General features: G+C 42.6%; 1 protein-coding gene across 1 annotated transcript in view; it reads left to right on the forward strand.

The window, feature by feature from the left end:
* IL16 (interleukin 16) overlaps positions 1 to 23,328 on the forward strand; it is a 116,645-nt gene that overhangs the window by 15,852 nt on the left and 77,465 nt on the right. The window contains exon 2 of the mRNA XM_027089163.1: positions 17,128 to 17,540. Coding sequence (XP_026944964.1) covers positions 17,128 to 17,540 — 413 coding nt within the window. The remainder of the gene's footprint in view (positions 1 to 17,127; positions 17,541 to 23,328) is intronic.

The following is a 23,328-nucleotide window of genomic DNA, read 5'->3' on the forward strand; positions in this document are numbered from 1 at the left end:
CAGAAGGGACCTAAATGAGGAACCAAAGCAAATACCCTCAAACGAAAGTACTGTAGGAAATCAGAGAAAACTTTAGAGTAGTGGCTTTCAAACATGACCCATGAGTGGACTGAAAATCAATTTAGTGGGTTGAGACCAGCTTTTTTTTTTTTTTAACAGAAAAGGAATAGAGTTTATCAAAATGCATCAGGTTCTTGGCAAAATCATTTTAAAATAATGTTTATTGAAGATTAGTTGATTTATAATGTGTTAATTTCTGCTATACAGCAGTGTGACTCAGTTATTATTCTTTTTCATATTCTTTTCCATTATGGTTTATCACAGGATATAGTTCCCTATGCTATATAGTAGGACCTTGTTGTTTACCCATCCTATATAAAATAGTTTGCATCTGCTAATCCCAAACTCCCAATCCTTCCCTCCCCCACCCCCTCCTCCTTGGCAACCACAAGTCTGTTCTCTATGTCTGTGAGTCTGTTTCTCTTTCGTAGATATGTTCGTTTGTGTTGTATTTTAGATTCCACACATAAGTGGTATCATATTTGTCTTTTTCGTTCTGACCTACTTTGCTTAGTATGATAATCTCTAGGTCCATCCATGTTACTGCAAATGGCACTATTTCACTCTTTTTTATGGCTGAGTAATATACCATTGCATATATGTACACACCTTCTTATCCATTCATCTGTCGATGGACATTTAGGTTGTTTCCATGACCTGGCTATAGTAAATAGTGCTGCTATGAACATTGGGGTGCATGTATCTTTTCGAATTATACTTTTGTCTGGGTATATGTCCAGGAGTGGGATGGCTGGGTCATATGCCAACTCTATTTTTAGTTTTTTGAGGAACCTGCATACTGTTCTCCATAATGGCTGCACCAATTTAAGAAAAATCATTTTTATATCATCTTTGTCATGTTTTCACCTTATTATACCATAGTAAGCGTGTTGTTTCATAAATCTTTTGTTTTGACTCTTTGTATTTATTTATATATTTATAACTATTTATATACGTAGACATCTAATGTGTTTATGTGGTACATACTATGATGTAAAATGTAAATTCTTACTGTAAGTGAATATTTACAAAGTTTCAAGAACAGTACTGTAGAAAGAACATTGGGTGGGATTTGGAAAGGCAGAGATGTGTTAGGAGAGCATTTTCAGCCCCAAGTATTCTGGATCTTCTCTTTCAACAAGATGGTCTTATCCCCGTCATCCAAGGCAGGGATTCCAGACCTAAGTCAGCTATGAGGTGATCTTGCGCTTTTCCTATCCTCACCTGTCCTTAAATCGATTAGAGGGGTTTAAGCAAGGGAAAGAATTGGAAAAAGTGGGAGGCACTCTGGGCTCATGTGCCTTCCGTCTTCTCATCCTCCAAGGGTGTTCAGAGTCAATTCCAGCCACACTGCAGTGGTCCGAGCACCTGGGGCAGCTGCTGATGGAGGGAGGAGACCCGTGGCCTTGACTAAGCAATGTCTGGGCACACACTTCCCCTGCACTGAGCTCTTTGTCAAAAGCAAACAGTAGGGCTTCCCTGGTGGCGCAGTGGTTGAGAGTCCGCCTGCCGATGCAGGGGACACAGGTTCGTGCCCCGGTCCGGGAAGATCCCACATGCCGCAGAGCGGCTGGGCCAGTGAGCCATGGCCGCTGAGCCTGTGCGTCCGGAGCCTGTGCTCCACAATGGGAGAGGCCACAACAGTGAGAGGCCCGCATCCCACAAAAAAAAAAAAAAAAAGCAAACATTATAAGTGTGTGTGTGTGTGCGTGCGTGTTGTGTGTTGAGAGAAATAGAAAATAATATTGAAAGAGATGATACATACCTCTTACCAAAACCGAAATCCCAAACAATCGTACACACACACACACACACATACACACGTGTGTGTGCACACACACAATGGCAGCAGTTGGACCACAAAGTCCAACAGTTCTTTTAGGCCAAAGACTATGATGATTTGTAGCTGTTATTTTGTTTTTCTTTGAATCTCCTCTCAGTTCGCCTTAGAGATCATTGGATATCAGTTTAATGCCCCTGCAGTTCCTTCCCCAGGAAGGGATTTTTGTTGTTTATCCAGGAGTATGTCTTGAGCATCTTTCTCAAGGCAGGTCTTTTAGCAAGTAGGTCATATTTTCAGTTTGTCTGTTTTAAATTTTCTTTTTTTGTCTTGATCTTTTCTCTTTTCTAGATTGTAATTAAGTGATGTATACATATTTATTACCAATGTATGATATTGCCACTTTGCCCACAGAAGGGCACCTGGGACAGCCCTAGGTCTGGATAAGGGTATGGTTTTAATTCAAAGAAGTGTTATCTAAAAATGGGATCTGAAGAGTGATGAAAATTTAGCGTCACCTAGGGTTATAGAGAGCAGGTGAGGCATTGGGAAGTGCCTGTGCCTCGGCCGGCAGGTTAGAGAAAGCCAGGGCTGCTCAGGAGGCTAAGAGCTTAGTTGTGCAGTGGACGGAGTTCAGGAAAGGAGCAGAGCGAGAGCTGCAGAGGGTGGTCGGGGCAGACCCTGCTGATGGAAGAGCAGATATTTGGGCCACAAAAGGAGGCTAACTCTAAGTTAAATCTCAATCATTGACGGTTCTCAACAGGATTTTGAAGTAAATGATAAAAATAATTTTGAAAGAGATAATATATAATGTCCTCCAAACAACCATTTGCTCTGAACTGAGAGGTTGGAATCAGGACGAAGTGAGAGGATTCCCAGCACCTGTAGGGAGAGGCATCAGGTACGGTGTCTTTCTTGGAATGGATGAAGAGGAAACAGCTACGCTCAAACATCACTTTCAAATATTCTTTATGGAGCCATCCATAATATAAAAATAGAACGTGAAACCTCTAATTCATTAAGGACAAGAAGCAGTGAATGGCTTGCCTGGAAATCAAGAAAAGGAGGCAGTAAGAAGCTACATAGGGCTTCCCTGGTGGCGCAGTGGTTGAGAGTCCGCCTGCCGATGCAGGGGACATGGGTTTGTGTCCCGGTCCAGGAAGATCCCACATGCCGCGGAGCGGCTAGGCCCGTGAGCCATGGCCGCTGAGCCTGCGCGTCCGGAGCCTGTGCTCCGCAACGGGAGAGGCCACAACAGCGAGAGGCCCGCGTACCGCAAAAAAAAAAAAAAAAAAGAAGCTACATAAAGAGAGCAAAACAAAGCATATCAGAAGGAAGACGTCTCAATTAAGATATGATATAAGGTTGTATATTAAATGTGTATAAGATATACAAAATATAGTATAAGATATAAGGTTGTATATTAAAATAAGAAGTCTCCCAGATACAGCTTAAAAAAGGGAAATTAAAAAACCCAAAGAAACAAACTCTCCCTCCCACTCCTATTATATCCCACTTGTAAGGGACACGTTTAAAACTAAATCACGTGAAGTTAAAAATAGTGATGGGCAAGAACCATGCAAATGCAGATTAAAAGAAAGTTTGGTAGCAATGTTAATTCTGTCAGACAAAATAAAAACTGAGGCAACTGTTAAACAGATCAAGAAGTACTTTTTACAAAATGATAAAAACACACAATGGAGGTATGAAAATCAGAGAACTTTATGCACCTAAGAAAGGCATTGAAATATGTAAAATAAAAATTTTTTGAAATATATTACAAATATGGTACCAGATTTCAATGCACATGACTCTAAGCTTTTTCAGATTAATTAGACAAAAATATAAATAGTTGATGACTTATAAGATTGAATATATACACATATTTTAATATCACATTTGAGTATATACATATTTGAAACTCCAAACAGAGGAAAATCATTCTTTTCAAATGTGCACTGAACATTTAAAACATTTAGTTACATCACATACTGGCTTACAAAATAAACCTCAATAAATTCCAACAAATAAAAAGTGTCCAGGGCACATCCTGTGGCCATGATGCAATTAAATTGGAATTTTCTAGTAAAAAAATTACAAGAACAACAAGGTTAAATCTTGGAAATTTAACCAAAAGAAATTAACAATAGCAATAGCAGTCTTCTAAAAAACTGAGTTTAAATTGGAAATCAAAGCTGCAATTACAGGCCATTTCTAAAATAACAACAATTAGAGCATCATGTTTCAAAATTCATGGGTTGTGGCCAAAGGGGTATTCAGAAGAAAATTTCTAGCTTTTTATAATAATGGTGATTATGACAATGGTGGCTATAATAACTAGCCAACAAACTGTGCTAAGGGATTTACATCCAGTATTTCAATTTATTATCTATCACAAAGTTGCTGTGAGGCGGCTCCTACAATCATCCCCATTTTGCAGATAACAAAACTTGAGTCACAGAAAAGTTAAGTAGATTTTCAAGTTTGGACACCTATTGGACTGGGATTTAAACTAAGACCTACTTGGGATCCATGCCAGACCAGGTAATCACTGCATGATATGCTGTTATTTCTAAAATAGGAAGAATGGATTTGGGGGAACTAAATATTAAACTCTAGAAGATGGAGAAAAGAATAAAACAAATATCAGAAAAACAGGAAGGAAAAAGGAATAAAACTTAAGCCGAAATAAATACGTTGGAAAGCAAACTGAAAAGAGTAGATGTTTTTACTAATTCTAAGAATGAGTCCTTTGAGAGGACCAATAGAATAGCTCTCTTCAATCAGGTAAATCAAAGCAGAGAGGAAGGAGGACCGGAGGACCAACTGAAATGTACAACACTGGCCATGAGAGACAAAGTGTATGTATATAATAGTTTCAGAGAAAAAAATTTAAATTGTGAATATGTAATGGACAGCTCTATACTAATAAATTTGAAAATCTTGACGAAAGGGTCATTTTATGAACAAGGTAAGTGATCAAAATTGACAGAGGAAAAGATTTTTGAAAAATTGAATAGACCAATAGCCAAGGAAACAATGGAAAGTTTCAAAAGTGATGCCAGGACCAAAAGATTTTATGGAAAACTATTTCAAACTTTTACTGGATATATTTTAAATTAGTAAACTATTTCAGACCCGGGCCCTCGGCAGTGAAAACGCAGAGTCCTAACTGCTGGACCTCCAGGGAATTCCCCCAATTCCTTTTATAATAACCTAAGACAGCCCAAAGTGGGGTGATAGGCCATTTCTTTTTGTGAGCGTAGATACAGAGATCCTAAACTAGATGTTAGCAAACTAAATTCAGTTCTCTATGAAAAGAATTGCACACTAAGATCCAATTGGTTCAAAATATTGGGGGCTCGGTCTTAATAATGCCAGTAATATGTTTCTTCACACTGAGAACTCAAAAGAACGATACACAACATGGCCAAGGAGCTGAAAAAGCATTTAATAAGCAACACCGTTCTTGGAGAAAATACTTCCCAAATTAAAACTAGTAGAATATTTCCTTAATATAATAAAAAATAATTTTATCTCAATATAGCCATCAATATTCTACTTAACTAGAGAATTTCCATTAATATCTAGAAAAAGACATGGAACTCCTCTATTGTAGCCATTATTTACTAAAATTCTGGAAACTTTAGTCAGTAGACTTAGAAAAATAAAATGAAATAAGTGGTATAAATATTTTAAAATGAAGCGAGCTTATTAATATGCAGAGATCCCATGATTGGAAATGCAAGAGAAACTATTGAATAGTTTCTAGGTAAGAGAGATCTGTAAGGTTGCTGGTTATGAAATAAATATGCGAAAGCCATAACTTACATATAAGCAATAACCAATTAGAAAAAATACTTTACAAATGGTCCATTCAAAATAAAAACAAAAGTGCTGACAAATAAATGTTACTAGAGATATTTAAAGCGTATATGAAGAAGAATATAAAAGTGGATTGAAGGTCTGAAAAGAAAAGCTGAACAAATATAAGAACAAAACAACAATTAAAAAAATGGTCCTGGATGGGAAGACTTTCTCCCCAAATTCATCTGTAAATATGAGGGAATCTCAATGAAAATTTCAACCAGATATTTTCAAATCTGAGAAAATTATTATAAAGTTAATCAGAACTACTAGTTAACAAAAATTAGCCATAAATTTCAATTTTATTCTTTAGAACAGAAACCTTTATTTTTCTGGTTATAATTGTGATACATGATTGTTGTCCAAAGAAATCAGGAATAGGAAATGATTAAGTAGAAAGGAAAAGCTCCTTGTAAATTCCATCTCCCAACATCTTCCTTCACCTTCCAGAAAAAATTATTAACAGTTGGGTTTTTATTCATACGAGTACACTTTTATAACCCAAACTAGTCGGTACGTCTACTTTATGGTGTTTCTTACAATATACTGTGGACCTCTTTCCATCGCCGTATATTTTATTCTTGATATTGGTCACATAATGTTCCATTGTGTGAATGTTCCATGATATGTTTAATAAAATCTCTCATTGATGTACATTTAGATTGTTCCTACTATTTTACTTTTTTCTTTTTCTTTTTTAGTCCATCTGTGTGTCAGGCTCTCAGCTGAGTCCTTTTCAGAGCTACCTGCTTTCGTTCCCACAGTGGTTAGCATTGTCATTGCCAATTTATGGGTGATCAGCAAGTCATAAGAGAGTTCAACACTTGGCTTGAAGTCGCACAGGTAAGGGGCAGACCTGGCATACAAACTAAGGCCACCTCCAGAGTCTAAGCCCTTGGCCAGGACATTTGTGTACCTGCTTGTCACTCCTCCCAATTACAAGCATCCTTGGGGGAGCTCTGGGCAGCTGACTGCTTATTTCATGGTAACAACATTTATTTTACCTTTTTTTGCAAACATTTTATTTATAGGTAGATAACATATGGTGGTTTTTTTAATTGAAGTAGAGTTGATTTCCAATGCTGTGCCAATCTGTGCTGTACAGCACAGTGACTCAGTTATACACATACATTCTTTTTTATATTCTTTTCCATTATGGTTTATGCCAGGATATTGAATATAGTTCCATGTGCTGTAAATTAGGACCTTGCTGTTCATTCATTCTAAATGTAATAGCTTACATCTAGCAACCACAAACTCCCAGTCCATCCGTTTCCCTCACCCCCCACGTTGACAACCACAGGTCTGTTCTCTATGTCTGTGAGTCTGTTTCTGTTTTGTAAATAAGTTCATTTGTGTCATATTTTAGATTCCACATATAAGTGATATCATATGATATTTGTCTTTCTCTTTCTGACTTACTTCACTTAGTATGATAATCTCTAGTTTCATCCATGTTGCTGCAAATGGCATTATTTCATTCTTTTTTATGGCTGAATAGTATTCCATTGTGTATACGTACCACATCTTCTTTATCCATTCATCTGTTGATGGACATTTAGGTTGTTTCCATGTTTTGGCTATTGTGAACAGTGCTGCTATGAACATAGGGGTGCATGGACCTTTTGGAATTATAGTTTTGTCCTGGTATATTCCCAGGAGTGGGATTGCTGGATCATACGGTAATTCTATTTTTAGTTTTCTGAGGTACCGCCATAGTACTTTCCATAGTGGCTGCACCAACTTACATTCCCACCAACAGTGTAGGAGGGTAACCTTTTCTCCACACCCTCTCCAGCATTTGTTATTTGTAGACTTTTTAAAAAATTTTTAATTAAATAATTTATTTTTGCTGTGTTGGGTCTTCGTTTCTGTGCGAGGGCTTTCTCCAGTTGTGGCGAGCGGGGGCCACCCTTCATCGCGGTGTGCGGGCCTCTCACTATCGCGACCTCTCTAGTTGTGGAGCACAGGCTCCAGACGCGCAGGCTCAGTAGTTGTGGCTCATGGGCCTAGTTGCTCCACGGCATGTGGGATCCTCCCAGACCAGGCTCGAACCCGTGTCCCCTGCATTAGCAGGCAGATTCTCAACCACTGCGCCACCCGGGAGGCCCTATTTGTAGACTTTTTAATGATGGCCATTCTCACCAGTGTGAAGTGGTACCTCATTGTAGTTTTGATTTGCATTTCTCTAATAATTAGCGATGTTGAGCATCTTTTCATGTGCCTGTTGGCCATCTGTAGGCAACAACATTTATTGAGTGTCTCCTATATGTGAAGTCCTCTTCCGAGCACTGGGATTTAATGAAGAATCCGTCTTAGCCAGTCCCTCCAGAACAGTGGTGGGTGGATGTGCCTACTTGAATTTGTCTAGGTTCTTTTTGAGGTTAATTCTATTTTCGGCCTTTTCCATCTTGGAGGGAATGCATGCTGAGGGGGAATAGTCCTGTCCATCTTCATCCTTTGTCTCAGAGACCTGGGTGTTTGGGGGGCACCCTGGTGATCTGACTTGTGCCTGCACGCTGATGGATTTGATCACCTTCCAGGATGCTGAAAGTGCAGAGGCCCCTGTGAGGGCCTCCTCTTAGCATCTTACACACGCCTTTAGGATTTTCTCCAGGAGCAGATTCCAGAATGTCTTTCCAATGGCTCTGACTTGTCATCTACTCTCAGGTGCAACCCACTACGACTCCTTATCACTCTGATGTCAGTCGGTTACCTGGAATCCTTCCTTCTGTGGTACTAGAGGGGATGTTTTCCCTGGTGTTTCGTCATAGTTCTGCAGAGAAGTAGACCAATAGGAGGTAGATGGATACATGGATGGATAGAAAGACAACAGATAGATGTAAGGAAGGAGATTTATTATGAGGGATTGGCTCATGTGCATACGTAGGCTGAGAAGTCCTAAGATCTGCTCTCTGCAAGTTGGGGGCCCAGGAAAGTGGGTGGTGTAGTCCAGTCCAAACCCAAAGGCCTGAGAACAAGGGGAGCCAGTGGTGTAAGTCCTGGTCCGAGTCCAAAGGCCCAAGAACTTGGACCACCGATATCCAAGAGCAGGAGAAGATGGCTGTCCCAGTTCCAGCAGAGAGAGTGATTTTTCTCTTCCTGCACCTTCTTCTTCTTCTAGTCAGACCCTCAAAAGATTGGATGATGCCCACCCACTTGGATGGGGGCAGATCTTCTTTACTCAGTCTACCGGTTCAAATGTTAATCTCTCCTGGAGAACCCTGACAGACACAGCCAGTAATACTGAAAACCCTTAGCCCAGTGGAGTTGACATATAAACTTAATCATCACGCCTGGGATCATTTCACCTTATATTGGTGTGGGAAAGGTCAACTGAAGGCAAAGGAACTTTTGAGATGTTCATCCACCATTCCTCCCTTCCTCCTTTCCTTCCTTCCTTCCTTCCTTCCTTCACTGGACATGCAAATGCCCCTACTCTGTGCTAAGCCCTGTCAAAGGTCTGCAAACATAAAAATAGTGAGATATGGTCAGTGCAGAGGAAGAAAGACCAAGGGTATAAAACTAACTTCAACACCACCTTCTCACTTTACCAGTTGGGAAAGAGGCTATGAGGTGCTGTGTCATTTGTCTTGTCCTGTGACCGATGTATACAGACATACACACCACCAGTCCCAGCGGCGTGTCCCACGGAATCCTATTAAAGATACTCTTTTAGAAAGAAAAGGAGCCATGAATTTCCTCCCTTCATTTCTTATCTCTGAGTCACTCTTTAGCTGAAGACAAAAATTATCCCCTGGGCAAGAGTGACCAAACTTTAAAAATTGCCTTTGATATAGAACACTGTTGGAGAATTCAGAAATTTGAAACATATTTTATCAACTAGTTCCCCTTTCTCCATATGGCTATTTACCGTCTCAGAGTTCTCCAGTCAAGTGAGTATATTCTAACCAGATGGAAGTACCTTTCCTCCAGTGGGTTAGCTTTGCCCAAAAGATAACAGGCACATAACAGTTTTTCTCAACAAGTGCTTTCCGAGGGAACAAAAGAAAACGAAGGAAGGAAAGAAGAAAAGAAAGGAGAGAAGGAAGGACTTCACTGATCCTTCTCCTGCGCCCCCAGTCTGGAAGTTTTTCAAGCCCCTTGAAAGGAAGAACCATCCGTTTCTTTGCACTTCGTCTTTATGCTTTTGGCTCTGCATTTTCTATACAGATGACAGCTAAGCCAAGGTGGGTCTAAACATACATTGGGAACTGTGATGGCGAATTGGTTCGTATCCCTTCTGGCCACACAATCTCCTCATGTGTGATGGGGAGACTCCTTCTGGCCTGAACATTCTGTGGAAACTCTAACTAAAGAGAATGCTATCATGGTTTGGGGGGGAAAGCCCCTCCCAAGGAGCTGGTTCCTGGGTGAAGTGGATCCTTTGGATTTTTCTGCTGGGAAGGGGAAGCAGCTGGTCCTTTTAGCTTAGCCATGTTGGAAACCTCAGCTGTGTATCCCTGGGAAGTCTCTGGAAGAGACCCACAAGACAGTCTCATGGAGGACCCACGGGGGGCAGAACACATTTGACAAGAGTTTGGCAAATGTTCTTGAAGTCCAGGGTAAAATCAGAGAGAGCTCATTAGCTTTGACCTGTTGAAGATGGCTGGAATCAGGGAATGGCACGGGCTTGCCCCCAACTTGCTCTGCTGACATTTGGTTCCATTAGGGACCAAGAGCTGTTTCCAATGTCCTGAGAGCAATTACCAAAGCTAAGCTGAACACAGTGCTGTGTTTTCAATTATTGTCTCTCTCCCTCTCTCTCTCTCTCTCTCTCTCTCTCTCTCTCTCTCTCTCTCTCTCCTCTTTCTTTCTCTCTCTCTATGCCAGGCCTAGAGGCAACACAGTCTCCCACAGAATTCCAATCCTGGCTTCTCCTCTACAATCCTTTTGCGATCATCCTCTTTCTTTTTTACATTTTCCATAATAACAAGGCTCATTTTGAAAACCCTCTTTGCTCTGGACCGAAGGGTTAACCCCTCATCCCCTGTGCCTTGCCCATCCCGCGGCTTCTGCCATCCCACACGACAGCCAAGGCCACAGAAGTTGCGGTTCTCTCTGGAACAGCTTATTTTAAGAAACTGACAGCTCTCATCAGACACTCGTGCAATGGTCCCCTGAGATTAGCCCAGTTTCCACCAAGGAATATTATCCCTCTGCTCTCCTAAATCCTACATGCAGCCAACTTTTCCACCACTGAGTGAAGCGCACAGCCTTGTACCTGGTCCAGAAAGCCCCCAAATGTCTGTGCCCTGGAAAATGGCCAGTGAGTGAGCTCGCCTTTGCTGGGACAGCTATTGTGGGTTAGGAGAGGACATGGGGGAGAAAGGGAATTGGGGTTGCAGTCTAAGAATCCATGCAGACGGTAGCAATGCTTGGTGAAAAAAGAAGGCAACAGGCCTTTATACCAGAGCCAGGAACTGAAGGGGAAAAGAATTGGGGCCTTCACTGGGGGTGATTGGCACCTCTCCTAGGCTTGAGATGGGATAAAAGACAGTTTCAAAAAGCCCCTTGGCCCTTGAATGTCACTGTTTTCTGTAACTTATGCCAGTGGCATCAGAGAGAAGAACAACTGTGCCAGCAGGATTTTTTTTTTTTAACATCTTTATTGGAGTATAATGGCTTTACAATGGTGTGTTAGTTTCTGCTTTATAACAAAGTGAATCAGTTATACATATACATATGTTCCCATATCTCTTCCCTCTTGCGTCTCCCTCCCTCCCACCCTCCCTATCCCACCCCTCTAGGTGGTCACAAAGCACCGAGGTGATCTCCCTGTGCCATGCAGCTGCTTCCCACTAGCTATCTATTTTACGTTTGATAGTGTATATATGTCTATGCCACTCTCTCACTTTGTCACAGTTTACCCTTCCCCCTCCCCATATCCTCAAGTCCATTCTCTAGTAGGTCTGTGTCTTTATTCCCATCTAACCCCTAGGTTCTTCATGACCTTTTTTTTTTCTTCCTTAGATTCCATATATATGTGTTAGCATACGGTATTTGTTTTTCTCTTTCTGACTTACTTCACTCTGTATGACAGACTCTAGGTCCATCCACCTCACTACAAATAATTCAATTTCGTTTCTTTTTATGGCTGAGTAATATTCCATTGTATATATGTGCCACATCTTCTTTATCCATTCATCCGACGATGGACACTTAGGTTGCTTCCATGTCCTGGCTATTGTAAATAGAGCTGCAATGAATATTTTGATACATGATTCTTTTTGAATTATGGTTTTCTCAGGGTATATGCCCAGTAGTGGGATTGCTGGGTCATATGGTAGTTCAATTTGTAGTTTTTTAAGGAACCTCCATACTGTTTTCCATAGTGGCTGTATCAATTTACATTCCCACCAACAGTGCAGGAGGGTTCCCTTTTCTCCACACCCTCTCCAGCATTTATTGTTTCTAGATTTTTTGATGATGGCCATTCTGACCGGTGTGAGATGATATCTCATTGTAGTTTTGATTTGCATTTGTCTAATGATTAATGATGTTGAGCATTCTTTCATGTGTTTGTTGGCAGTCTGTATATCTTCTTTGGGGAAATGTCTATTTAGGTCTTCTGCCCATTTTTGGTTTGGGTTGTTTGTTTTTTTGTTATTGAGCTGCATGAGCTGCTTGTATATTTTGGAGATTAATTCTTTGTCAGTTGCTTCATTTGCAAATATTTTCTCCCATTCTGAGGGTTGTCTTTTGGTCTTGTTTATGGTTTCCTTTGCTGTGCAAAAGCTTTTAAGTTTCATTAGGTCCCATTTGTTTTTTTTTTTTTTTGTTTTTATTTCCATTTCTCTAGGAGGTGGGTCAAAAAGGATCTTGCTGTGATTTATGTCATAGAGTGTTCTGCCTACGTTTTCCTCTAAGAGTTTGATAGTTTCTGCCTTACATTTAGGTCTTTAATCCATTTTGAGCTTATTTTTGTGTATGGTGTTAGGGAGTGTTCTAATCTCATACTTTTACATGTACCTGTCCAGTTTTCCCAGAACCACTTATTGAAGAGGCGGTCTTTTCTCCACTGTATATTCTTGCCTCCTTTATCAAAGATAAGGTGACCATATGTGTGTGGGTTTATCTCTGGGGTTTCTATCCTGTTCCATTGATCTATCTTTCTGTTTTTGTGCCAGTACCATACTGTCTTGATTACTGTAGCTTTGTAGTATAGTCTGAAGTCAGAGAGCCTGATTCCTCCAGCTCCATTTTTCGTTCTCAAGATGGCTTTGGCTATTCGGGGTTTTTGCATTTCCATACAAATTGTGAAATTTTTTGTTCTACTTCTGTGAAAAATGCCAGTGGTAGTTTGATAGGGATTGCATTGAATCTGTAGATTGTTTTGGTAGTAGAGTCATTTTCACAATGTTGATTTTTCCAATCCAAGAACATGGTATATCTCTCCATCAATTTGTATCATCTTTAATTTCTTTCATCAGTGTCTTATAATTTTCTGCATACAGGTCTTTTGTCTCCTTAGGCAGATTTATTCCTAGATATTTTATTCTTTTTGTTGCAATGGTAAATGGGAGTGTTTTCTTAATTTCATTTTCAGATTTTTCATCATTAGTGTATAGGAATGCCAGAGATTTCTGTGCATTAATTTTGTATCCTGCCAGTAGGATTTTTTTAAGCAAAAAAGAAGTTTTATTCGTTTGTCTAAGTGAATAGATAGTGTGGCTTCAGGCATGGCTGAATCTAGGTGTTCATATGGCATTGTCTAGGCTCGTCCTTCTCACTCTTTCTCTCTGTCCTCCTTCCTTTCTCTCTTTTTCTTCCCCTGTGGGTTCTGTACCTTCTGTGTTGGCTTCACTCTCAGGCAGCCCTGTCCATGTGGTGGCATCGGCAATTCTGGATTTATATCCCCTCTGTATAGCACCAGCAAAACTCCAGAAGGATTTTAAACTTTGATTGTCTTTCAATATTTCAAATACCTAATGGACTAGTGCTGGCTGTGACCAACAGACGCACACACACACACTTCCTTCTCCATGAGTCCCAGGTGAACTATGGGGAATCCTCATGAAGCTGAACGAAATGCAAAGAAGTTTGAATATTTTAATCCCTATAGTGGTGCTGGTGTTGAGAGTTACAAATTCTGGGATGTTGCATTGGCATAATGCAAAGGATCGTCGGTGCTGGGGAATGGTGGCAGGAAGGAGAAATTTACAATTTGGATTTGAAAGATGACATCCGGAAGTAAAGGCTAGTGATGAGAAGAAGGAAAAAAATTTTAAAAAGAACTACTGTAAAAGCTTGAATTCTCTATATTCTTCAGCCAATAGATCTGAGCATTGATATTTAGGTGAATGAATCCTCTAGAAATGAAGCAGGTTTCGAGCAAGCAGACCATGCCCTCTGAACTTGGGTTCATGACTTCGGTAAAATGCAGAACTGATTTTTTAAAAAAAAGAGTTTCAGTGGTTTTCGGGGAAGGAAGCAGACTCTGTGGGCTGTGGCTCAAAGAGGAGGTGAGCCTGAGAGCAGAAAGTACAAGTGTAAAACGTTTGTTCAAGAAGACAGGGAGGACAGAAGAATGGTCCGTTGTCAACATTGTGCCTGTTGATAACAGCATTGGGCTGTACACTTAAAAATCTGTTAAGATGGTAGATCTCATGTTAAGTGTTCTTATAATAAAGAAAAAGGAAAAAAAATATGAAGGGGATAAAAGAGAGGCAGGTAACAAGAGGAAGATAGGGATTCAACACATAGTTTTTAAAAGACAGACAATTTGAGTATGTTTACATGCTGATGATAAAACCCAGAACAGAGGGAGAGAATGAGGTGAAAGAAAGATGCTAATAAATGGCAGTGTGGAGCCATAGTAAAGATGCAGACTCCAGAGTCAGACTGCCTGTTTGAATTCCTGCTTTCACCGTGTTCTAGCTGTGTGATCTTGCGGAAGTGGCCTAACCTCTCTGTGCCTCAGTTATCTTTCTTTGTAAAATGAGGATATTGATGGAACCTACAGTAGATTTTGTGAGAACTAAATGGTAAAGCAATTAGAACAGTACATCATAAGCACTAAATAAGTGTTAGCAATTATCATTTTTATTGTTGTTAAGTCTAAAGAACTGAGTGGTATCCCGAGAACGGATGGGTGGGTTGACCTCAACAGGAGGGCAAACGTTTCACTACGAAGGGTATGGACAGGTATGTATGGATGGCAAATGGATTTGTATATTCGATGGTGGAAATTTGGGAGGGATTGCTATCTGAAAACTTCTGTGTTTCTATGAAGCAGAAGGTGACATTACCTGTTTATGATGAGGAGAGAGGTAAATCTAGTTTTGAAGACAGTGAAGTCTTGAAATAGTCATTATTGAGAATGCATGATCAACCTAACCATGGAAACACAGTACAGTTGTTGGCCAGAATGTTTCATGAAACCAATCTGCTCAGGAGTGGGCATGTCCCCTGCAGGGCTCAGAAACCTGCAAGCAGCTATGGAACTTAGTGGAGGATTGCATTCATCTGTGCTTGGGGTTTTGCTATTACAGTAACTCCCCTACAAACAAATGAGTTCCGTTCCGAGAACGCGGTCGTAAGTCCAATTTGTTCTTTAAGTCCAACAAAGTTAGCCTAGGTACCCAACTAACACAATCGCCTATATAGTACTGTACTGGAATAGGTTTATGATACTTTTCCCACAAATAATACATAAAAAACAAACAAAAACAAAAATAAAGAAAACAGTTTTAATCTTACAGTACAGTACCTTGAAAAGTACAGTAGTACCAGCTACATCACCACTGCTTTTACACTTGCTTCCGGACATCCTGGGCTTGAGATAAAAATACTGTACTCTATACAGTACTGTACAGTAAAGTACACAAAAGCACAGCCACTTGTAGAGGATGCACGCACGTGACAGTGTATGCCAGACACGTGAACTCACTTATGTGATTGGACAGGCGAACACATGTTCGCATCTTTGAAAGTTTGCAACTCGAAGGTTTGTATGTAGGGGACTTAGTGTGTTCGAGATGGAAGGACACAGAGTACAGGACTTTGGGATATTGGCCAGAGGGTGCTTGATGAAATGGACCAACATTGAGTTAATTTATACTAAAGCATTCAGAAGAGTGCCTGATGTATAGAGTAGGCTCTCAAAGAGTTATCCATTCATTCATTTTAATTCATTGCTATTGGCTGCTATAGATGATTGGTGGATAAATTGATAAAATTCAAAGGCTAATACAGAAAGCAATAAAATGGTGCAACTGGGTATTGAGAAACACTGTCTTCTTTTAAAAGAAGTTCTCTTTGGGGGGATTATGTAATGTGAAAGGGCTCCTACTTGATGAAATGCTGGAAGGCCTCTGCTTTTTCTTATTCAATACTAGTTGTGCACGAACAGCAGTACCCGTGGGCCAAGAGCATCCCACATTTGTTATTCTGGCAACAGGCTTGTTTTGTGGCTTGGGCCTGAGTCAGAACTTCTTTGGATGCAGCATCAGGGCCCCTTTCACCACCTGCCTCACGGAGACTGAATCCGTGGCTGGCCCCTCAAGGTGAAGCGGAGCTGAGCTGGGCTGGGCTGAAAGTGATGCCGTTGACCTGATGGGTGAAGCCAGTCTTTGATCCATCAGCCTGTGAGAGTTTGATCCCATGACAATAGGTGACAGAGCCAGAGACCCTCGGCCTGGCTGTGATACCGGCCAGGTGTGACCTTGGTCCCAGGAAAGGGCACACAGGTTTGCACACAGACACCTGTTGTGTGCTAAGCCCTTTGGCACGAACTGTCCCTGATTCACCTTGTTTTACACTCAAAACAACACTGATGGGTCAGCGTTTGGTGAGACTCCCAACCCTTCTAGTTTGTAGGCTCTTCATCTGAGAATGGAGCGCATAGACGTCAGCGGTCTTCAGCCTGGGCTCTGTGAATTCTCAGGTTGCTGTGGAGAAGATACAGACGTTACCAGGGTTAGCAAGAAGGGACTGGCGGGGGCAGCTTAGTCTTCCCCTTTGCCCTGATCTGCTCTAGAGTCTGGAGTTCCCTGTACGCTTTTGACTGAAGAACGGCTTTTACATTTAAAAATCTCGCAGAGCACAGGTCTCTGTGATCTCTAAAATTCTTCCCGGGATCTGATCACTGCCTCTCCTGCAAATGCTCTTTGTGGCTTTGCATTTGAGCCTCCTTCTCTGTGCCTTGGTGTCCCTGCGTGCAGAAGGAGGGTTTGGATAAGAGAAGCTCTGGTCTCCGGGATCCTGGGAGTGGAGGGCGTGGTAAAAACACTTGGGCTCACTGAACCCCGTGTGGCCGGCACCCTGGAAGGGCCAGTGATACTGAAGGATGATCTCTCCATCTGTCCTGTCTCACGGGCACCGCACCCGGCACTCGTGGCTCAGTTCCAGAACTCAGGTCTCTCTCCACTTGTCCACATCAAGTCACATTGCCTCTTCCCATTTTCTCTTTCCTCCAGGGACCCATGAAGTGGTGGCTAAACCCGGTTTGGTCGCCACCCGTCCACCGAGGGCCAGAGATCAGGAAAGGAAGAAGGGCAGCTTTACTTCCTCCCTCAGGATGGAGCCACACAGCCATTCTGGAAAGAGCAGAAAATCCACAAAATTCTGGTCCATCTCCCGGTCCCTGATCCTGTGTAATGCCAAGACCAGCGACGATGGCTCAAGCCCCGATGAGAGATATCCTGATCCTTTTGAGATTTCCCTGGGCCACGGCAAGGAGGGACTTTTCCTCTCATCTGTGCAGCTGGCAGACACGTCAGAGGCCGGGCCCGACAGCGTTCCTGATCTCACGCTGTCCTCCGAGGCCGCTCCACTGCAGGCAGCTGGGAGTGATGGAGGCCAGAACTGTAGGAGGATGCTCTTCATGAAGGTACGCCCAGGATTTGTTGGGCTGGAGGAGCCTGCAGTTGCCTTCCGGTGCTGTGAATGAAAGTCTTCGCGTTTTTTTATTCCAAAGTCAGGAAGGCACAGAGTTCTCATTCTGAACGAGAGCAGGGAAGAAGTTGAGGCAGGGCCCACTGGAATGATGACAAGGAGCACGGCAGTGAATCAGGCTCAGTTGACCTTCCTGCTTGAGACATTCTTTGAGATACGGTGTCAGGCCCAGGTAAACTGAGCCTGGGTCCCTGCTGGAAAATGCCAGGTGCAATATACTGGGAAGGGCTCATCTCCAGACAGACAGTATCCAGCACACCACAGGCAGCTCAGATCGAATCCAGTAGAGAACCTGATAGAAGCTGACTTATAAGGCCCGGACTGAGAAGGAGCTGGAAGGTCGAGCAGGGCAAGGAGTACAGCCTGAGTGAGTTTGCACTTGAATGCTGACCGAGAACGTTCCCCAGGTGCCCCGTGCCAGTTCCAACACAGGTGTGAGTGAGGGCTGGCAGGCAGAGCCATCAAGGAAGGGGGAGAGGGAAAACTAAGTAGGGTTTGGAGACTTGCCAAGATACAGAATGTTTTCTCTTCTGTTAGACAGTATTTCAATTTTTGTTATTATAGCAAGGTGGAAATTGCAGGGTACTGTGAGATAGAGGCAATTAAAGGATTTCACTCTCGAATTAGTCTCTATAAGTCCTATGCCCTCAGCCTTCCATCAAAGGCAGGATTTCTCAAGGGTCCAAACAGCCCTGAACCTTGGAGCCAGTGCGGCTCACTCAGGGATGGGCCAGCCCCGAGGGGCTTCTCCCACACCTTACTGCCAAGACCCGCGGGGCACAGTCACGTGACTGTCAACAGCAAATAGGGAAGGTGTTCCGGTACCTTTGGAGGAGATGCAGTGCTCTTGCATCTTTCCTTGAGGAAGAAAATCATTGCTTAACACATGAAGAGTAAACACCATCATGTAACATTATATAACAGGTTAGCAGGTCCGGCCCAATAATCTCCACACACAAGCAGCTACCTCAAGAGACCCACCCAGCCTAGGGTGCTCCATCACCCACAAGGTGGCTTCCGTTGATGTGACCTGAACTCACCCGATAGGGTAGAAGGAGGGAACAGCAGCTCAGTGGGTTTGGGGGAGCCTGGCCAGGCTCCTGGGTTGCCACCAATGATGTGACCAGTATACTATCCACCCACTGAGAGTCAAGTTTATTAATGACAATACCAATTTATCCAGGTCAGAGTTCACATAAATGAAATTTAAAAATCATTTGGAGATTCCAGCGGACTCCAGAACGAACTTTTCACTTGCTTCTATTTAACTGAACAAGCATTTCCTGAGCACCTGTTATGTGCCAGGCACAATAGGGATCCAGCCCCTGCCTTCAAGGAACTTGTCTCAAGTGGAGGAAAAAAGAATACACTCCAACGGGGCTGATGGAGGCAGCACATCTCTAGGGGTGGGTATCAGTACATTTAGTCAATGTTTACAGAGTACCGACCGGTGTCAGGCACTGTTCTAGGGAGTAAACCAGACTCAGTCCCTGCCCTTGGGCAGCCTTTCTTCTCGTGGGGGGATACAGGTGTTAACAACTCAGCATATGCTGTAATATTAAAGAGTGAAGGGCTCTGAAGAAATATTAAGCAGGATAAAGGGATAGAGAGCAATGAGGAGGGGTCACTGCCCTTTTTGAAAAGGTGATCACGAAGGCTCCTCCAAAGAAGTGACATTTGAGCCATGACCTGAACGAATGAAACAGAGAAGGGAGTCATATGAACATCAGGGGGGAAGAGCGTTCCGGGCGGAGGGAACAGCATGTGCGAAGACAGGAAGAGAAGAATGTGCTTGTGGAATGCTGGAGGAGAATAGGGTGCACGGGCGGTTCAGGGAAGGGGAGAGCAGGGGAGGATGGAGTCGGGGTGGTAGCCAGGCACCATACGTGGAGTTTTACTCTCAGAAGGATGGGGAAGCCTTGGAAGACGGAGCAGGGGAGTGACCCGATCCTTTTCAGGAGCACTCTGGCTGCTGAGCAGAGAAAGGAGCGTAGGGAGGCCGGTTAGCGGAGCTACGACAATAACCGAGGTCGGAAGTGACGTGGCTGGACTGAAAGGGTCATGGGGAAGGCACTGAGGATGCTCAGGGTAGGCATTTATTTTCAAGACAAAGCCAACGGGATTTGTCGATGGAAGGATGGAGGGGGGCGAGAGGCAGCAAGTTTAACTGCAAGTTCTGACCTGACCTACCCCGGGGAAAGGAGGTGGCCTATTCTAATATGGGAAATACTCAGGGCTGCAAAAATGATCGGGAAAATGTGAGATGTTGCCAGAAGGACGCAGGATCTGACAAAGCAGGGGTGGGTGGAAGAGAATCCTAGGTGGAAGGAGCTGTGTGAGCAAAGATGAGGGCAAGAGGCACCGAGTGCTTATGCGTGGGCCACCGTGCACAGGAGAGTGTGTCTCGAGCTGCGTTTTGGGCGCCTGTCCAGTGACAGGAGGCTGGAGACCCAGGGAAGCTAGATGAACAGGCATAGGACAGGAAACTGGCAAGGGGTCAACGATAAACTCCACCTTTTCGTCTCTCTGTGATTCATATGTGCACCATAATTTGGTTTAAAAAATGTTTTCACAGCTCTATCTCATTGTCTCCTTCCTGGGAGGAAGGAAGTCACAGCGGCATTTGTATTTCCGAGGGCGAGGGTGGGCTGTATGGCACAGGGGCTGGCGGCGTGGGCTCATTAGTCTGACTGCTTGGCGTTGAGTCCAGCTTTCCCAGTTGTGTGATCCTGGACAGTTCACTTTAACTTTTTATTTTATATTGGAGTATAGTTGATTAACAGTGCTGTGATATTGATAGTTTCAGGTGTACAGCAAAGTGATTCAGTTATACGTATACATGTGTCTATTCTTTTTCAAATTCTTTTCCCATTTAAGTTGTTATGTAATATTGAGCAGAGTTCCCTGTGCTATACAGTAGGTCCTTGTTGGTCACTTTACCTTTTTGTGTGCCCATTTTCTCATCTATGAAATGGAGAATGTTAATAATGATATATGAGTTTTCTTAGGATAAAGCTATAAGTATTTACATAAGAAAATCCACAGTGCAGTGCACATAGTAATTGCTTAATAAATACTATTATTATTATTTCTGTTTTAGGATGGGGATGCTGACTGTCACTGAGTAATTAAGTAATTCATGAATTCAATAGCATATATTAAATGTGCCAGGCCGTGGGCAAGACTTGTAGCTTTGCAATGCTCATAGGCTAATGAGGAAGACAGGGATGAAACAGATGATTCCTGTTTCGGGGTGCGGCTACAGATCTGTAAGGGAAATCGTGGGGGTGCTGAGGAGGAATGTGCTGTTCTATTTGGGGAAGGGCAACCCGGAGGGGGTGAAAGCAGGATCTCCAAGTAGACAAGTCCAGATCCTAGCCATACGAACAGGCAGAGGGACAGGAAGAAGTCTCAGAGGCTGGAAAGTGGTTTGTTTGCTGAGATGGGGGGAGGAGTGATGTGCATTTGCGTCAAGTTCGAGGCAGGGATGAACTGGGAAGGCAGATAGGGGTATTGGCCAGCTCTGAACCCAAGACTGTTTTTTTCTTTTTAAGGAGCACAGGTGATCTTTAACTATCCATGAATGAGTTCTGAGCAAGTAAATGTTTCAGTTGTCTGAGCAGGTCCTGTATCAAAAGTGCCAGGGCAGAAAGGCAAAGGTGACAGCTTGTCCCAATTTCCTTTTCTGGAAGAGCCTCTGTGTACTCAGTAACACCCCCCTCCCTGTCCCTTCTCGCAGGGACACTCTAGCCCCCGCCTGGCTTCTGCCCTGCACCCAGGCATGACTCAGTTGGCCCAGATGGACTCCTCAGCTTCCAGCAATGCCATGGTTACACTGATTTCAAAACAACATCTGGAAAGAGGCCCTGTGACATCAGCCTCTTCTCTAGAAACGCCTAATATGAAAATTAAAAAAGAGGAAGTTAGATAAACAGCCAACTGAAAAAAAAAAGCCTTATCGGATGTGTTGTGTTTGGCACAATTAGGACTAAGTAAATCATCACCCAGGGATGTGTCAAAGCTGGGCAGGGGTGTGCGGAATCTGGAGTAAGCATTTGGATCTGTGCTGTGCATTAAGGGACTGGCAGGGTCCTTTTTCAGGAGGAGCTTCCAGACCCCTGGGGAAGAATGTTCAAAGCCAGACTCCCCAACCTAATAAACAAAAACGCAATGTATCAGACCTAGACTTTTCAAAGGAGGGAATGCACAGACTCCTTGGCTACTCCAGACCCACTGTCTTTTTCCAAATGGCAAGAGTATTTTTTTTTTTTTTACATCTTTATTGGAGTATAATTGCTTTACAATGGTGTGTTAGTTTCTGCTTTATAACGAAGTGAATCAGTTATACATATACATATGTTCCCATATCTCTTCCCTCTTGCATCTCCCTCCCTCCTACCCTCCCTATCCACCCCTCCAGGCGGTCACAAAGCACCGAGCTGATCTCCCTGTGCTATGCAGCTGCTTCCCACTAGCTATCTACCTTACGTTTGGTAGTGTATATATGTCCATGCCTCTCTCTCGCTTTGTCACAGCTTACCCTTCCCCCTCCCCATATCCTCAAGTCCATTCTCTAGTAGGTCTGTGTCTTTATTCCTGTCTTACCCCTAGGTTCTTCATGACCTTTTTTTTTCTTAAATTCCACATATATGTGTTAGCATACGGTATTTGTCTTTCTCTTTCTGACTTACTTCACTCTGTATGACGGACTCTAGGTCTATCCACCTCATTACAAATAGCTCAATTTCATTTCTTTTTATGGCTGAGTAATATTCCATTGTATATATGTGCCACATCTTCTTTATCCATTCATCTGATGATGGACTCTTAGGTTGTTTCCATCTCCGGGCTATAGTAAATAGAGCTGCCATGAACATTTTGGTACATGACTCTTTCTGAATTATGGTTTTCTCAGGGTATATGCCCAGTAGTGGGATTGCTGGGTCATATGGTAGTTCTATTTGTAGTTTTTTAAGGAACCTCCATACTGTTCTCCACAGTGGCTGTATCAATTTACATTCCCACCAACAGTGCAGGAGGGTTCCCTTTTCTCCACACCCTCTCCAGCATTTATTGTTTCTAGATTTTTTGATGATGGCCATTCTGACCGGTGTGAGATGATATCTCATTGTAGTTTTGATTTGCATTTTTCTAATGATTAATGAAGTTGAGCATTTTTTTCATGTGTTTGTTGGCAATCTGTATATCTTCTTTGGAGAAATGTCTATTTAGGTCTTCTGCCCATTTTTGGATTGGGTTGTTTGTTTTTTTGTTATTGAGCTGCATGAGCTGCTTATAAATTTTGGAAATTAATTCTTTGTCAGTTGCTTTATTTACAAATATTTCCTCCCATTCTGAGGGCTGTCTTTTGGTCTTGTTTATTGTTTCCTTTGCTGTGCAAAAGCTTTTAAGTTTCATTAGGTCCCATTTGTTTAGTTTTGTTTTTATTTCCATTTCTCTAGAAGGTGGGTCAAAAAGGATCTTGCTGTGATTTCTGTCATGGAGTATTCTGCCTATGTTTCCCTCTAAGAGTTTGATAGTTTCTGGCTTTACATTTAGGTCTTTAATCCATTTTGAGCTTATTTTTGTGTATGGTGTTAGGGAGTGATCTTATCTCATACTTTTACATGTACCTGTCCAGTTTTCCCAGCACCACTTATTGAAGAGGCTGTCCTTTCTCCACTGTACATTCCTGCCTCCTTTATCAAAGATAAGGTGACCAT

Source organism: Aethalodelphis obliquidens, unplaced genomic scaffold (genome assembly GCF_003676395.1).
Source record: "Aethalodelphis obliquidens isolate GAN/ISIS:26980383/991018 unplaced genomic scaffold, ASM367639v1 scaffold65, whole genome shotgun sequence".
NCBI lineage: Eukaryota > Metazoa > Chordata > Mammalia > Artiodactyla > Delphinidae > Aethalodelphis > Aethalodelphis obliquidens.